Source organism: Halyomorpha halys, unplaced genomic scaffold (assembly GCF_000696795.3).
Source record: "Halyomorpha halys isolate HHAL.00 unplaced genomic scaffold, Hhal_1.1 Scaffold360.1, whole genome shotgun sequence".
Taxonomy (NCBI): domain Eukaryota; kingdom Metazoa; phylum Arthropoda; class Insecta; order Hemiptera; family Pentatomidae; genus Halyomorpha; species Halyomorpha halys.
The window spans coordinates 190,029-209,196 of NW_027110685.1; the positions used below are offsets into that span (position 1 = coordinate 190,029).

A 19,168-nucleotide genomic window follows, 5' to 3' on the forward strand; every position below is an offset into this window, starting at 1 on the left:
ATTCACATTGTTATTCATACATAAGTCACTCACCCATTGTATCATATATTTCATTTTCTTTCATATTGTTCAATATGTGGATTAAAAATTGTTTTTTCAGTTTTATAGACACTATTTACATATGAGTATCTTATCGTGTACACCTCTTCTCACCTATCTATTATTTTATTTCATCTTTCACTGTTATCAATCTACTACCATCTAATTTCATGGTATCAATCAACTTTATTTATTTGTTCCATATTTTGTATAATTCCAAATTTGTAGTATAATATTTTTTTTCCAATTTTATGTTTCTCTGAATGATGGTTGTCATTTCTTTTTGTTCTATAGCCCTGATGAAGACCTGAAACTCAGGTCGAAACATCCTCATGAATAAATATTTTTTTTTTATTTATGTTGTTTTGTTTTTTCTGGCCTATATTTAAGAATTTTTATAGCAACAAAAAAGTAAAAATTGTTTGTTCATAATTTTCGGATCTTAATCAATCCTAACATTACCCTCACCACGATGACGTGTGTGCTCGCAGTTAATAATAATCCTTTAATTCCACCCCAAACTCTCCAATCGCATACCACAACCCTCGAAGAAAGGTGTCATAATTGGAGGATTAAAATAAATCCCATCAAATCACCTTTACCCTTCGTCATAAACCCATCGACTGCTCTACAGTATCCTTTAATAATGTTGCTCTTTACAAAGACTGATCTACATGACTGTAATAAGGCCAATCGGGGCATACAGAGTTGAGCTTTGAAACTCCACTAAACCTTCGAATTCCTATCTTATCCAACCCTTACAATCCAAAATTCTTGATAAAATCCTCAATGCTCCTTACTTTATCACAAATAAAATCATACATAAAGACCTTAATGTTCCATATGTAACCGGTCTAGCCCAAACCAGACATCATTCATTCCATTATAAACTCCCTAAACACCCAAACTCACTAGTTTCTAACCTTGCTTCCTCATCCATTCCTGACAATCTTTTGAGGTGTCTGAAAAGAAGATGGCCTTGAAACCTTCTAATGTAAAAACGTTATTAGAGTGCTACCAATGGGTAGTTTCTCTACACACAAATTTAATGGATGTATCATTACGTATAGTTGTAAATTTGATTAAAGATATAAAAAATAAATAAGTAATAATTTTCAAACTTTCCTGATCTTTAGATTTTTTTTTTTTTTTGAAAAATAGCCATAACTTTAACATGAGCCTACCAATCCAAAAAAAAAACTTTGGAACCTATGAAAGGTGGTAATTGAAAGTTGTGTGATCTGTACACAAGATTTTTGGAAATAAAAAAAAAATCTCTCACAGCACATAAAAATTGCAAAGCTTAACTGATTCAAGTTTTCCCTAGCAACAAATGATGCTCTTCTATATCATAACCAGAGGAAATGCATCTCCACAAAAATTAAATAATAATAACGATATTTTAGTTATTATTCTATTACTCAAATACTAATCAGTTGATCAGTATTTTACTTAGACACAAACGCAAGCACGATCATATAATTTTTAAATTTAACCATGAATGTATGTCTTGAATTGTTATGATAAACATAACCCTTTCAGATACGGAAGACTTGTTTCCCAATGCTAACGAAATCAGTTGGACTTCTCTTGAGCATATCTCCGAAGATCTGACCGATGGGCCCCTGTCTAGTGGAGAACAGTACCCCAATAGATATGATCCTATTGAAATCATTTTGTACACTTCAGGAAGTACTGGCCTCCCAAAAGGTAATTACATAAGCATTTTGCTCTCTCTTGATAATTATTACTATTTAGATATATCAATGTTATTAATAATTTAATAAAAATCAATAATTGTATAAATATAAAAACATTTATATTTATAATATGTTATATTAATATAATAGGTGCCATAGAAAGCAGAATCGAGAGTTTTGAAAAGAAAGTCCTCCATACAATTACAGGAGCGATCTGGGATCAGAGCCTTAACACATGGAGGAGAAGAACTAACAATGAACTGCTTGCAGAAACAGGTCAACGTTATGAAGGCGTTAAGGATGGGCGGGACATGTGGCTCGAAGCAAAACATCAACAACAATGAATGTCAGTATAGTAGGCAAGAGACCACGTGAGAGGCCAAAAACCAGATGGATAGACAGAATTAACAAAGATAAGAAAGAACTTCATGCAGAAAACTGGAAAGCAGTAGCCCAAGATGAGCAGGCATGGAGAAGGCTGGTTCGGGCGCCAAAGATCTACAAGGACTATGGAGCCAACCGAAAAAAAAAAAAAAAAAAATCTGAAAGATCAATTAAGAATGGTCCGGGTGCGGTAAAAAAAAAAAAAAACTATTTAATGTGAGCCAATGTGGGGCAAAAAGTTCGCTTAAATTAAATAGTTTTATGACTATTTAAGTTTTTTTTTCTTTTACTGCATCAAGACCATCTTCCTTTTATTATAAAAAAATATATTACATTAATATGAATACATTATGCCTTATTAATGATATTACTAACACTATACCTTTTGAAAACTCTTACAGTCATTTAAACTTACATTGTTAAGTTATCGATAATGTTATATTTATGATCTGCTATACAATCATAGGAACAGAAAGAATTTCAGGAGTTCAAAAAAATTGCAAACTTAATAAAAAAGGTTGACCTTCTTGATTACAAATGGATCACCTATTCCTCCCAGATATAATAACTGGATCAGTCATTGAAAAGCCATCAAGGAAAAATAAGGAGAAATTTTTGCACTTTTTTCTCAAAAATGGGACTACTAAAGTAGTTGAAAAAACATAAAAATGATTAACTGGAAACAATTAAACAAGAGAAATTTGATGAATACATTACAAGGGCAAGATCAGCATAATACCTCAAAATACATGCTAAGTTAGATTACAACTGTCGTTATTTTTATGAGGAGTATAATCTCTACATTACTCAGCAAGAAGTGAGCTCCTAAATTTAAACAACCATGGCAGGATAAACGAGGACTCTGGTCCTTTTGTAACATGAATGGAAGATACATTTCATTTTATAGCAGTTTGTCCAGTATTAAAGGAATTCAGAACGTCATTTTTAGAAAAACAACAACTAAATTTGTTGGAAACTGTAATAGTTCTGAATGGCTCGGATTATAAAAATGTATTTCTTTATTTAAAAACAACTGATTAACAGAGATGAGTAGGTAAAAGAATATGATTTTTAATTAACTGTTACATATAAAAGAAATTTATATAAGACTTTTTTATGTTTTGAAATTGCAATTTAAAAACTTTGTAAATATTTGGTTATATTATATGTTTAAATAAACACTCAAAACATAAACAAAAGTTCATTGTCGAAAATTCATTTAGAAATTTCAAAAAAATTATATTATGTATGTAAAAAGAAAATTATATGCTTCAATCAACCTTATGTAATTGTCAATCATTATATACTAGAAGCCTTGAATCTCTCAAATAGTAGTGATTACTTAAAGAGACAACTTATTAAGTTAATAATTATTAATTAAGACATCATCCGAACAGAAAAACATAAGACCATATAAGAGCACTGATAAACCACATCTCAAACCAACATTCTAAAAAGGAATAATATAAGTTTAAGACTATTGTTAGACTGTTTTGAACTAATCTTCTACCTCTATTAGGTTATTCTTTTAGATTGCTGTTGTGAGATATACTTTCTCAGCTATACATTTACATGATCTTATGTTTTTCGGGCCTCACAACACCTGAATTGTGAAAACATTGACCAGCAATTTACTTTTTACCATTTAAAAGATTCAAGAGGCTTTCTTTTTCAATTCTGCCTGTAATAACCCACTGTATATGTCTTTTATCTTGGTATCATGCTCTTATAAATTAATTAATTTGAAATATTATATATAAAATTGATACCATTATTTGTGTGAGTACAAACAATAGCTTATTTGGAAACTCATTATTTCATTAAACTTAATCATACAATGTAGTTTATTATTTGTATGATTTCAGGAGTGAGGATCAAGAGCTCCTCACTTTTGAATAGATTAGAGTGGCAGTGGAGACGATTTCCATTTAGCAAAGAAGAGGAAACCTGTTGCTTCAAGTCTTCTATTACTTTCATAGACTCAATCGCAGAGATTTGGGCGCCATTGTTAAACCCACAATATCCACTGCCTGTGTTGGTTTTACAAAGAGGTATAAGCTCCAATCCTCAACTTCTGATATCTCTTTTAAATAAATACAAAGTGAGTTAAACATTTGGAAACTACATTAGTAAATTTCCTTTACCTTGTTGATTATCCTAGCATAAATCACCATGAAAACAGTAAAAGTAACATTGTCATAATTTTCAGGTTAATAGAATTGTATTAGTACCATCACTTCTCAATATGATTCTCAAATATTTAAAAATAACAAATGACAACAGTGTAAGTACCAAAGCTTAATTTATTCTAAAATTATCTTAGCTATAAATAATTACAAGGTTAGCAAATTATTTATCTGATACTGTTATTGAAATAAACTGTAGTACGGTAAAAAAATATAAATGAATAGAAGTAACCAATATTAAAACATTTTGGTTTAGAGCTTGAAGCACTTGAAAATGTGGGTATGCGGTGGTGAAACCATATCATGCTCCCTAGCCAATGAGTTCTTTGACTGGTCTGAGAGAAATGGTGGATCACATGTGCTAGGCAATTTTTATGGAAGCACAGAGACCATGGCTGATATCAGCTATCATGTAATGGAAAGAAAGCAAGATGTTGAGGTCAACGGAAAAGTACCAATTGGTATGTTTACATAGAACAAGCAAGTAAATATTACAATGACACATCTTGATAATGAATAATAATCTTTTAATAAATTTTTCAGGTATCCCTGTTGATAATACAATTCTATACCTGCTTGATGCACAAATGAGGCAGGTGAATAGTGGAGAGATCGGAGAGTTGTATGTAGCAGGCAAGCATGTAGCTCCGGGCTATCTTAATGGTAGAGACTCCTTTTGCTTTATTGAGAATACTTACTACACTGTTGATCCAGGTAATTATATCATACATTATAGGTAATATGTCATACATTATAATAAAAATTAACTTTAAGTTGTCTTCCATAGAAAGACTTCAAAGAAGTAACATCCGTCAGTGTTGTTTGTTCGATCTGTGAAACAATAGTGCCTTGTGTAACTCTTAACAGCAGTTCCCATTATTATTTTTAATTAACTTGTTTTTCTTGATTATCTATATAACTCCCATTTATTCTTTTTATTTATTTTGTTTTTGTCCCACATGATGACTTATAACCTAAACCACCTGACACGTGGGACATGTTTAAATTAAATGATGTATGGTCCAAAAAGTATGTTGTCATGCCCTTAGATACAAATTCGGACAATACAAATTTTAACAATTTCAGCCCGTTTAGGATATGTTGATTCATAAAAGAATTATACCACTACAATGCAGGTAGGATTTTGGGTTCAGTACTTTTTATGGCTTTTCTACTTCTTGACCAATATTTAAATAAAGAGCTGATCTTGCCAGGACAACACTTAACTGCCATTTTTTTTTCTAATCCATTGAAGGATCAGACACTCACATTATAGAGGTTGGGTGTGCCACAAAACAGCCTTCCAATCCCGGAGTCTATTCACAACTGATATAACAGAATAAATCATCATCTGCCACAGACAGACCCAAATCCAGATTCGAGAGTTAGAAATCAATTACCTAACCAACTGAGCTAACCCACTTCCTTTTTGTAAAAATAAAAACTGAAAAAAAAATTAAGTAATATATCTAGACAATTTGATAAAAAGGCTACATCTTTAATGATCTTGCCAGCAATCTTTAGCTATGAAATTCAATGCTGAGTGCAAACCTTATTACTATTTACAAACCAAAAATTTTTACTTTTCTAGAATATAAAATCTTATTCAAGACCGGAGATTATGCCTCAGTCTACAAGGGAATCCTGATGTATGAAGGGAGAACTGACTCACAGGTCAAAGTGAAAGGGAACAGAGTGGATTTATCTGAAATAGAAAGAGCTCTCAATAAATTAAAAGAAGTTCAAAAAGGTGTCGTTCTCTGCTACAACACTGGCCAGGTTGATCAGGTATCAAAAAATCAATACTCACTAAATGTATAACTACTGCTATAAAATTTTTGTTATAATGCTATAATAGTACTCACCAGTGATATAAGCCAATATCTTCTAGCTTTGATATAGTTGACGCTATTCTCATTACAAAGATTACATTCAATCTCTGTATTGCTATACGTTTTCCATCTGTCAGCTTCATATACCCCACCAACTCCATATATTTGCGATACAACATTACTCTCAAAAACTTTCCATGGGTGATTTGCATCTGTTGCTGCCAGAATTTCTATGCAAAAAAATTGTGGCAGTCTAGGGACTGACTGACAGAAATGAAACTTCTGGAAATGAAATAATGAATTAAAATTTGAATAATAAAGATATTTATTCGTCAAAAATATAATACATTATAATTAATTTAATTTTCTTATTTCATTATAATTATTAAATAATGTTTTATTTAATTATACTATTCATTCGTGGAACTATAGTTTACATTATCATTTGTATTATTAGTAAATATTGCTATAATTGGCTTGTGATAGTTAAAATAAGAAATGTAAACATTTGATTGAATTTTTTCAATATATCTTTACAGGAGCTAAAACCAAATCTGACTTGATTTTTCCTAAACAAAATTTTTCAGTATAGATAACTTGAAGCGACTTTTGGTTTTTGTATTTTATTACTATCTTAAACTCATTCAGTGTGATAAAAAAAATTTAATTAATATACACAAGCAAACAAATCGATTGGTACATAATAACCAATTAATACATGCAGAGCAAACGTGGTATGTGATAACATAAAAAATTTCTTAAAATATGTAAAATATTTTTTTCTTGGCTCCTATGATGCATTGGCTAGTACCCTCGGACATACATCTAATATTTTTCAACCTAGTATCACCAAAAAAATGTTCATTGAAATTGGTGATCCTACATGCATAGCTTCCTCTTGTAAGTAAAATGGAACCATTAATGTGACAAATTTGTAGAATCTATCAACATATAATTATTTTAATTGCCAAATAAATATTTTGAAATGCCCGATCTGAAACAATCTTACTTTAATTTTTAAATTTTATTTGAACATAAAATAAAGTTTGATACATCTTCTTATTTAAGGAACTGGTTGCATTTGTGGTAGTGAATGAAGATGTGCTTACCGAGCCAGCTGACATACAGAAAATGATATCAAAAAGCCTACCATCATATGCCATTCCACAGGTATGTATAAACTTCTATTGAGTTTGATTGTACTACATTACATCTACAAATAGGTAAGTAGAAGAAATAATAGCAAGGATGGTCTACAGAGCTAAGATCCAGAGTGTCAGAAGGATCAGATTCCTGCACAATTTCGATCGCTCAAAATGGAGTCTATAATAATAATAATAATTCAAACAGAGGAAACCAATCTCCAGACCTTATTGAGTATGAGCAGAGGAAACCACCGCTCTGGTTGGTCGTGAACCCTGTAGATACAAGTTCTTTCATATACCAATAATCACTATTTTATTTATTACATTTTATCTACATACAATGTATTAATTATCTAGTAATGGAGGAGTGGAGTGGGCCATTTAATTTATATGGCCCATTATAAATTTTAATTGAATTGCAAGCCTAGCACTCGGTTGAGTGCCTCACTGATAGGACTGTACTTTATAAGTTGTGTCCCCCTCTTAGAACCAGTCCTCCTGGTCCACATCCATCTGGGTACCTCCTCCAAAGTATCCCAGCTTGGTTCATTCAGCCCCTCTGGTTCAGTCTGCATCAAAATTTTATAATGGTGGTTTGCCATTGCCAGGTGATTGAGCCCTTCCCAACCTAAAGTACATCAGACCCATCATCACCTCCTTCTACACTGGGATGAACTCTCTGAAGAAAGGTTAATTCTCTTCTTCCACCAGATGGGATAGATCCAGGTCTTCCTCAATGCTCACATGCTCTACTATTTCAGGGACTCCACAGGTGGGACACCAAGGATCGATGTTCTTCCTGGACTCTTCGTGTCCTGTAAGGATCTGGGAGGAGCAGAGGTCAGGGAGGATCCATGTAGCTTTTAGTCTTGATTTGATGGTGGGGAAAAATTTCTTCTAGATAGCTCCCTTCTGGCTTCTCACCTACTGCCCTTTCCACTCTTTTATGGTATACTCTCTTAATATTTTTCTCCATTAGTTGGGGGTCTTACCAATCCTCTGCAGGAGTCCCTCCAGAAGTGTCTCCAGCCCAAACCTCCCACATCGTACTTAGTGCATCCTCTTTAAGGATCAGGTCCAAGGGTATCGTTCTAGATAACAATAGCACTACCAAATGTGACACCATCCTATATGCCTTTGTGACCCTAAGCAGGGCCAGTCTCCTCTCCTTTTGCTCCATGAGAGTTAGGTTCTACACAGGGGATGCTTATCTCAAAATAACCACGAGCACACCTTATTGTGGCTGGATATCTAAGATCCTACAATACATCCCCTATTCCACTTGTGCAAAAGGAACATAAAATAATGGGAACCAATAGAAACTCTAAACCAACCTGGAAACACAGGTAGAAATGTCTTCGAAGACTCCCCTAAGGTATTTAATGATACCTTGCCTCAATCTGAGCAATAAAAACAAACATCTATATTGGCAGACATTCAACAAATAAATTTATTAATCTTTATGGATTGTTTTTATTGATAATATATACAAGTATTTAATACCCATATTGTTACATAATTACACATAAATTAACATAATGTCACATATACACATTTGTATGTGACAATAATGAAATAACAAATCGTATTTTCCTTGAAGCAGTTAAAATTCAATGCTAGTAACATTTCGCAGACTTAAAAGTTAGATCAATACAATCAAAAAGCAGAAACCAATATTTGTTAACTTAACTAAAAATAAAATTCAACTCAAAATTTGGCGCCTAAGGTAAGCATCACATTTGCTCTCTCTGTCCTAATTCTGGCCCTGCTACCACAATATAAGATGTGCAATAATCTGTGATTGTATAGTGTATATTCTATTTATCCTCAAATAAATGCCTTATTTAGATAGCTTTTATACCCAACATTCACTAGAACATCTCACACCACCCATCGCACATTTCGTATTAAAGTATTAAAGTGTTGGTCTTAATATCATACTTCAATGTGAGATATGGTATGATCTGTATTTTTACTTCATTAAAAAATATAATTGTTTATTTTAATGAAAACCTACAAATAAAAATTGTATTCCTAAATTTAGTGAAATGTTAACAGGATTGAGATTAACACTGGATAGAAATAACTGAGACTTAAGCATCCAAATATTTCAAAAATATTAAAATTAATTTATTTTATATTTTCTTACAGGTGATAATTATGGACCAGATACCATTACTTATCAACGGTAAAATTGACAGGCAACATCTCCTTCATCACTATAGTCAATTAGCAAGTATGAAAATAAACATCTTAAATGATTATTAATCAATTTAAAATGCTTTAGAAATAAGATTACAAGAAAGACATGCTTTTTTGTCAATAAAATATTGTTATAATTCTTGCAATTCAATGTTCATAGAGAATAAGTTGATAAATCAAAAAAATGCTCTCCTTAGGTTTATAAATGTTAGCTATCAAAAAAATTGTTTTTGTCATCTACAAAGTCTTCACAGAGCGCATAAAGTTTGATGGATGATTACAACACATATAACTCAAGAGAATAATTTTTCAACATATCAACTTATTCCCTTTCTCTGCAAATTTATACATGTTGTTTTAAATTAATTTGAAACCAATAATATCCATTGAGTATTATGAAAACACTCTGAGTTGCTGATTTACAATTAGAGAATCAAATCTATCCAAATGCCTCCATACTCTATAAGGACTTGCAAGGCCTAGTAATCTTGGAATTCCCATTTTGACAATAATCAGGATGGGATAGTGGGAAATTTCCTGAACATAACTTCAGGGTTGTTAACCATCTTCAGTTCCACCCCTCAGTAGTTTGCTCCCGGATTATCAGTTTCCAGCTATTTAGTTTATCTGTAATACTTCCTCACTGAGTCTTCGAAACCTTGCAGAGCCATCTTTCTTGCAACTGTTCACTACAGCATCCTCTAGCTAGATGAGATTAAGAGACACCCTTCCTGCTAAAGACATGCACCACTTTAGAGGCAAGATTATAAAAGCCTCGTTACCTAAACAGAGCTATCCTGTCTATTGTTGCCAACATGTTCTTGTTTTTGGAGAGATTCTACTTCTCTAGAGGGACTTTTAACACACCTTCCTACCCAGAGTTCTTCTTCTCCAGCCAGTAACTCAAATGAGAAAAATGTAACCCAAACAGATCCTCTTCCAGGTCCTTTTGCCAGGTTTTCCCAGGGTGTCCTCTCTTTATTTTTACAGAAAAAGCTTCTCTTGTGACCTTCCAAACCAGCTGATTCTTCGGGACTAGATAAATCACACAATATCTCCATATTCATTAAGGCCATCTAATTCTTTATTATTCTTTATGCATCAGGTGCCTTGTACATAGATAGGACCAAAGATTTTTTTCATAATCGTCCACTCAAAGACCCTTCTAAGAACCTATTGATCTATATTTTTAAGTATCCATGTTTCAGCATCATAACGTAATACAGAGATAAGGGATTTATAAGTAAGTGATTTTGTGCGCTAAGAGAGTAACGTCATCTTCATCAAGTTCACACTCGGTGAGGTTACAAAATAGGAAAAGCCATGGGAAGGATCCATACCTCAAAATAATCAGAGGTTGAGAGATGGACTGCCCATTCATAGCCACTTGACATTTATAATGAAAGAATAGTCATGAACTATAAATATTCTGATTCGAATAGTAAAGAAACTTATCATAATTTTACTTGCCAAAACAGAATTTACCAATGGAATGGAATTCGACCTCAAGGGTCTACCTGATGAAAAGAAACCAGCAATGAGATGCCTGTTGTCAACGATATCATCATTATTGCCTCCCACCACATCAAAACTCACACCAAAGGCAAGCTTCTACAACATTGGAGGAAATTCACTCAACTCAGTGTTAACAGTTGCCAAGCTGAGTGAAGCGGGATATAATATTAGTAAGTAGCAGTCTTAAAGCCTTGAAGTAGATCTTATTATACAGAATTATTTGTGATTTATATAAATTTTTAATGTTAATAGGTATATCTGATTTCATCAGTTCAGAAACATTATTAGATATTGTAAATAAGATGACTTTGAATATAAATGCGATTACAAATAGCAATGAAATTGACTTAAATAATTACAAATTTGATCAAATTTCTGAAAAAAATAAACCAGAAATTTACAGGTAATTATGCAAGTTGATTTAAGTCAATAAATATTTTCATTGAGTCTCATAAAAATTGAAATACATATTGATTATTATTCTTTCATTTTCAAGGAAAAAACTCATAATTTTACTAACATATTGTAAGTATCAATATTTACACATTGATAATTATCAGTATATAAATTGAGAAAAACCAATTATTTGATACATTTTTATGTGTTTACCTTAATTATTTGACATCTTATCAATGGAATGGTGCGATCAAAATAACTCAAGGAGCAAATAAACTATTTATGAGCTAATGCTTTGTGCCATGTTGCAAAGCTTCATCGGGGTATACATAATGAAGGAAAGCCAATAATAAAAATTTTAATTTTTTATATTTATAGTAGACTCCATGTGTATTCATTATTTTCAATTAATTTCATAAATAACATATATTTTATTTTTCACATTAGTAATATGTATACCTAGTTCATCATTATATAATCCTGGACTCTATATTTTTTTTATATATCTTTATTAAAATTTACAACTGTACATTTAGTAAATTTGCTGTAAATTTATAATGGAGTGATATACAGGCGTGTAAAGAAACTACCCATTGGTAGCACTCTAATAACGTTTTTACATTAGAAGGTCTCAAGGCCATCTTATTTTCAGACACCTCAGAAGATTGTCAGGAATGGATGAGGAAGCAAGGTTAGAAACTAGTGGATTTGGGTGGTTAGGGAGTTTATAATGGAAGGAATGATGTCTGGTTTGGGCTAGATCGGTTACATATGGAACATTACGGTCTTTATGTATGATTTTATTTGTGACAAAGTAAGGAGCATTGAGGATTTTATGAAAGAGTTTGGATTGTAAGGATTGGATATGATAGGAATTCAAAGGTTTATTGGAGTTTCAAAGCTCAACTCCATATGTCCAGATTGGCCTTATAACAGTCATGTACATCAGTCTTTTGTAATGGATTGGAAGTTTAGATAGATTGCTGTAATAGTGCAGTTTCCTGTCTTTTCAGTCGTATGAGGATTCCAAGTCATTTCTCCAGATGCAGTCCAGGGTAGCGGATCTGTTCTACAAATATGTTTTGCAGTTAAGAGCAACATTATTAAAGGATACTGTATGGTAGTCTTCTGTCTTTGTAGTATTTAAAATTTGATGTCTTGGATGATTAAAACATCAATTTAGTATCATGTTACAAACTATTTCTGTTATAGTCCAAAAATTTTCACTTAGGCATTTATCACCAAACCGCATATTATAATTGTTGGGGAGTTCTTGAAAAACATTTGGTGATAAGAACCTATTTTTCACTTTTCTGTGTGATGCGAATGGCTCCAATAATTTATCATAATCATAGGTTTTATTTCCAACATATCAATCGCTCATCTAATAATTTGTTTAGAAAACTTATGCTTAGGATAACAAATAATTTATTAATCAACGATCGTTAATAATCCACTTAGATGCCAACAGAAGTCATAGTTGATTTTAAAATATTTACTATTTATATATAATTTTATTCCTTCTATAATCATAATTTAATTTTTGTATTTTCACTAACGATATTCCAATACCTTCAACAGTCTTGATGCAATCTTCAATATAGAAGATTGGTGAACAATTTTTTTATGTCAAAACTTAGTTTATATTATGTTATTCTCTTCACTATTTTCCAATTCCACTTTGATCGATTATATCTTTAATTTCTATATAATTTTATATATCATAATTGCTATTATTGATTAAACATTTTTCTCAATTTACAGTGGGTATTTTCAAAATACAATATGTTAATAAGACTATGAATAATTAAAATCAAGCAGTACATGAAAACGTTGATAAGATTTAACTACTTCTAATGTAATAATTAGTGGACCTACTGGTTAATGGTCAGTTTGGTCAGTAAACTCACAAGAAATAAATGTAAACTAAGGTATGGCTAAAAATGATTTAAAATATGTGAATTTATATGAAAATTCTTTAAATAAATTAAAGAAAATAAAAACAGGATGTTCAGAGAAAAGTATTAATAAACAACAATTACAAAAGGTTGTTGAGGTGGGTTATTTTCTTGATTATTTTGCTTGTCCCGAAGGCCTCAACAATGCATTTCCAGTTAATAAAGATAGTTGACAAGGAAGGTGACTTAGGATGAAACCAATGGGTAATAACCGCTACATCTCAGAGGATGGTAACCTCGTCCTACCGGGTATTATTCAGATAAACACAAGGGAGGTATATAGACCTAGAGGGTAGCTAGCCGCCAGAGTCATGCAGGAAGGTGCCTTCCTAGCCGCTGGAGCTTACAAAAGGATAACAGGTACAGGAGAGATATCATATGAAGGGTGGACAAAAAATAACAACCATTTAGAAATCAGGATTGGCTATAAACCGAAACCATCTCAAGTAGAGGCTATGGATCTGTGTTCTTCTGTGTTCAATTAAGGATTCTTTAAGACCCTTATTTATAGGCCTAGTTCATACGGCTGTGACAGAGAATCAGTCTTTTATTATCTGCTTGAGGTAGTTTCGTGCGTTATTTTATCATCGTTTATTTATTATTTTATCGACATTGCTCAGTAGTAAATTCAAAAATTAATAATATGTTTTTATAAAAGAAAATAATGTATAAATTTGAGAGCTTTGGTGAGGCTCAAGGTGCTGCTACTCTGGTGGATTGGAGCTGAATTTCTTGCTCTCCTCACTACAATTAGTATAGTATTAGACAATTGATGGAAACAGAAAAAAAAAAAAAACAAATAAAAAAGTAGATAAAAGAGAGATAAAACAATATATTAGTCACTAAAAGACAGAAAATAAGGGAAATTAAAACAGAATAAAGGTAAAGAAAAAAAGAAATTTGTGACATAATATTACTTTATTATTATTTTTTTTACCTTTATTTTATTCTTATTCCCCTTATTTTTTATCTTTTAGTAAGTACTATATTCTTATCGTTGTTTGTATCTTTTTTAGCCCCGATGAAACCCTGCAAACTGAGGCGAAACATTGGCTTACAATAAATAATTTAATTACTTATTTTGACCACATTATATTATATTTGTACTTTGAGTTATATTGACCACATTATATTATATTTGTACTTTGAGTTATATTGACCACATTATAATTTGGCGAGACAATCTTCCTTTTATATAAGGTTTTTTTTCTGTTGTTTTTTTTCATGAAAATGAATAAATAAAATTGTATACCCTTAATTAAATAATGAAGAAATGCATAATTGTTATAGACTCATTACAGAGAGTTTCTATAATAAATCATACATTGAAATATTTATGGACCCTCCAGTGGAGAAGGATGATTATATTGAACTCCTTGATATTATGTGGCCTATGTTTATTAAGAATCCACTCAGGTAACTATAATTGGTTAATAGAATTAATAATTAAAATGTCAATTCCATTTAATAACTAAGTTTCTTGTACAAGCATCAATATGCTGTATCTTTGCTAAATACTTGACAATGCCATACTTTATAATCCAGGGCTCTGAAACACATAGATCTGTCAAAAACTGCATATCCAAAATTTAACCCGATCGCAATAATCCCCTAACCTAGGTAGTAACAAAAGTTAAAGTACTGAGTACCAGGTACCGGTATTATAGCTACCAGAAAAATAATCTATGATTTAGAAGCAAATATCAGTTTTAATTATTAATGTCTTGCTTATTGGGTTCATGTCAGTTTTCTTCAAAGGAAAGGATATGTACTAAAATGACTTTATGAAATCAAAACATTTTAGTCCAAAATATTTACCCTTATTTTCTATCAATTTTCCCTAATGTGTTATCAACTTTTCAATCCCAAAAATGAAAAACAACATGAAACATCAAAGGGTTGTTGTATAAGAATAAAGGTCCCTTCTGATTAACAAATGTTTTTGACAAGTTTTTGATGCATTATTTCAATATCACTGCAGCAAGATGTGGATGTGATGATTTCACCTCAGAGTAAAAGGAAAAATGAATTATTGCTGCCATTGACTACCACTCAGAAACCAAAAAATTTTCTGGATGTAAATTTCAACCTAAGTTTATCGTCATCAAATGCTGGTAGAGGGCTTCCTCTAAGTTGGTTATCCAAAACTGTGTCACCAACCAAAAACTTTTCAAACCACTGTTGAATGGTCCATCCATTACAATACCTTTCCCCAAATGTCATGGTAATGTTTTTATCAGCTTGAACTCCTGAGTGTCCAAGTTTAAACTCATAAAAAAAAAAAAATTACTGTGTATTTAGTGGGGTCAGCTTGGTGCCTGGTATTATGAGTTGCTTAAACCAAGCGAAATCATTGCTGGAGATCTCTACCAAACGCCATTAATGATATTAAGCCAAACACTCATGGAAAAACGTGTCAAGTCATGACAGTTATTGTCCATCACGTTCCATTAGTTATTGTCACATGTCCATCACTACTCTAGACACAGCAAAATTATTTTCTTACATGATAATGCTTGTCCTCAAATTGCGATGCTGGATATAATGTATTTGGAAATATTTCATTGGGAAGTCCTACCCCACCTGCCCTATTCATCGGACATTGCCCCTCCCAATCATCACTTGTTCTGGTTGATGAAACATGGTCTGCCTCAGCAGTGCTTAACAAAAATTGGGTCAATTCATGGGTAGCCTCAAAAGATAAAATATTCTACCAGCTTGGTATCGAAATGCTGCCAGAAAAATTATTTTTACCCCCACAAAACATCAAGTATAGTGCAACCAAGATGAGTTTGCCTGTGAGAAAGGGAGAGGGGTGATGCGCGACGTAGCAAACGTTCCCTGCCAACTCCCCTCCCCCACTCTTCTCACCACTAGGTCTGTTCAACCACTCCTGACTGTACAGTTCATGATCCCTACAGTTCTGAACAGTCAGAAATGGTTGTTGGAACAGACTTACTCAGTTGATAGACTACCTTTCCTTTCCTCTCCTCGATCTACTTCTACAACTTTAGAAATAGAAATTCTTTATACCAGTTTTTTTAAGTTTACCATGGCAAGTAAACAGGGTAGAGGGAAAACTCTCAAACCAGAAACGTGATCATGAGCGTACTTAAATTCATTCCTCAATTATGGAAAGAGTTTCCCAGGCTACTGGTATCTCGAAACATAATTTGAAAACATTATATAAGAGTATGAAGCTGTAGAGAGGGGTGATAAACTCTATCTTGCAACTCCAACTAATAAATGGCCCAATTTGGTTCATTCAACAAACACAAACAATTTTATCTGGACTGATAGAACTCAGTCTAGCTTTTAAAAAAAAGTTAACAAGGGAACCAGGATGATAATTGTTCATGCAGGGTCTGAAAACGTTTTCATCCCAGGAGCATTATTAACTTTTCAATTCCACCTTAAAGATGGGGAATATCATGACGACATGAACACAATGAATTGAAACTAAATTGAAAACTTGACTGATGATTTGACTGACTACTTTATTATTTCACTGTGTGACTCAGATTCAGAATCTGAAAGTAAAACGTATTCTGATTTTGAAACAAATTAAGAGGGAGGGAGTACTCCAGGTAATGAATAATAAATTGTATGAAAATAACATTTTGGCATTCCATGGAGGCAGCACCATTTCTCTGACTGTCTAGAAGACTGTTACCCAATACCAAGCTCGGAACCGTTTACTGACAGTGTCTTTTTTTTTTTTTTCTTACCCTCCTATTATGTTATTCTGAAACAAATTATACATTATTACATATAAATATGTATACTATAAATTACTGCATTTATCAGTCCTTTTAATTAACTTTATCAGTCCTTTTAGTTAATCTCATTCTAGGACCAAATATACTACATTTTAAAACATTAAAATGAATTAAAGTGTTGCATTAACTGTTTCACAACAAATTTAAACTAAAATAAAGGTTGTTTTTTTCTGAATATTATGAAATCTCAAAAATGACTTTTTGGATGATTCTGCATGCTTAAATAGTATCTAAGAACAGAGCTATCAATATATTTGTTCACACAGTAACACAAGAATCAATAAGAAACAGTACCAGTCAAAGATAAAGGATAACCTAAAGAAACTAGTAGCCTCCCGCATTTGTAACTAAGGAGACCAAGAATAGGGGATAAATGTGTTCCAAATACCCATCTAATCCCAAACTGGTTGGGTGATACCTAGTTCCGGACTGCCTCTTGGTTTGTTCCCAGTAGAAGGCGTTTGTTATCATGTGGAGGGGGGAAGAAGAAAGGGTGGAGGTGCATGAGTTCCCTTCCCCTAAAGGCAAACTTATCTTGGCTGCGTTATACCTATTTGTTATTTCATATAAAATTATGAAAAATTATTGTGAGCACTGATTTCAGTTTTGTCACAAAGGACGCTAACACCAATGAAGTAATCGGCTGCATGCTACTAATGAATATCCTCGATCTAACACCTTTCAAGCTACAATCAAATTATGAATATGTGAATGAGTTTGCTGATTACATGGAAATCCCACTAAGGTGAGTATTATGTTTATATAACATTACTACCCATAATGAACATTTTATGTTACAATTACTAACAAGTTAAACACCACAAATTACAAATTTAATATTCATTAAACATTTCAGCTTTCATTTTTATTTGAAATTTTATTTACACATCTGTGTAATTTCATATCTTGGTTCTGTATTAGTGTATTCTAAATTTATGTAAGTATATGGTGATATAAAGGCCCTTGGGATTTCAAAGAAGCTTCACTTTATCAATCTTCAACGGTAAACCCAACTTTGCAATTTCAGACCAAGTTTTTGAAGTGAATCTTCTTTACTGAAGTTCTACAATTCAAGAAAAAAAAAAATTATACGAAGTAAATTAATTTCGTGAAGCAAGACCAAATTGAAACAGTGGGAGGGGGATAACACAGGTCAAGTCTAGAAGGAAAAATTTTATATTGTAAAAGGGGAAGAGACAGTTATGGAACTGGAGTAAAAGTGTGCTTACAAGGGTGTTGTATACAATTTGTCAGAACAAACCACTGTCCCATCAGAGCCATTACCACATCAATCAATGAATAACAAAAACTATCACTTCTAATATATATATTTTTTTTAATAGTTTATAAATATCGGTTCATGTTCTGATTTGTTTTTATCAATCATGTTAATTAAAAGGGCAGTGCTTCCGGAAGGTAAAATAATGCATAGCACTATGCTGGCCACTGATCTGAGGCTGAATCCCAAGGAGAACATTAAATTAAGTTTGGCAATGGAATTGAAGACAATAGAGATCGCAAGGCAGAACAACTTCATCGGCATCTTCACAACAAATACCAGCCCTCTAACAAAGGTAATTGTCAAATTATCAATTAATACTATATCTTTTTAAAAAAAATTTAATAATAATTGCAAAATTCGTTGGTCCTACCAATTCAATAAAAATGATGAAGCAAAGAATTTTGAATAAGTAATTAATACTATTTAATCAACAGGACATAAAGCACAATATCACAGATAAAATATAGCACATTTCACATAAACACAGATATAATACAGCACATAAATAACACATCAACTAAAGATAGTAAATCCCCACAAGACCCTTAACCTGCTCAACATCTGTCAATAGGGCCGCCCATAGCTCAGTGGTTAAGACACAGTCTTACCAATTTGATGTCTATTGGCGGTGCCGGTTCGAGTCCGGCCTGGGACATTGACTTTTTTCATTGAGTGGCGGTCCCACAAAATGAAGAACTTTGACCCCCAACCATGGTTAGGCAGTATAGAACTCCAATGGGAGTCTTGGCA

General features: G+C 32.4%; 1 protein-coding gene across 1 annotated transcript in view; it reads left to right on the plus strand.

Moving 5' to 3' along the window:
* LOC106681699 (beta-alanyl-bioamine nonribosomal peptide synthetase ebony) overlaps window positions 1-19,168 on the plus strand; it is a gene marked incomplete in the record, with an annotated part of 42,594 nt that overhangs the window by 18,395 nt on the left and 5,031 nt on the right. The window contains 13 exon segments of the mRNA XM_014422157.3: window positions 1,582-1,749; window positions 3,989-4,224; window positions 4,333-4,407; window positions 4,566-4,770; window positions 4,853-5,023; window positions 5,901-6,097; window positions 7,210-7,311; window positions 9,438-9,522; window positions 10,967-11,173; window positions 11,256-11,406; window positions 14,648-14,773; window positions 17,741-17,881; window positions 18,536-18,710. Of these exon segments, the coding sequence (XP_014277643.1) occupies window positions 1,582-1,749; window positions 3,989-4,224; window positions 4,333-4,407; window positions 4,566-4,770; window positions 4,853-5,023; window positions 5,901-6,097; window positions 7,210-7,311; window positions 9,438-9,522; window positions 10,967-11,173; window positions 11,256-11,406; window positions 14,648-14,773; window positions 17,741-17,881; window positions 18,536-18,710 (2,039 nt within the window).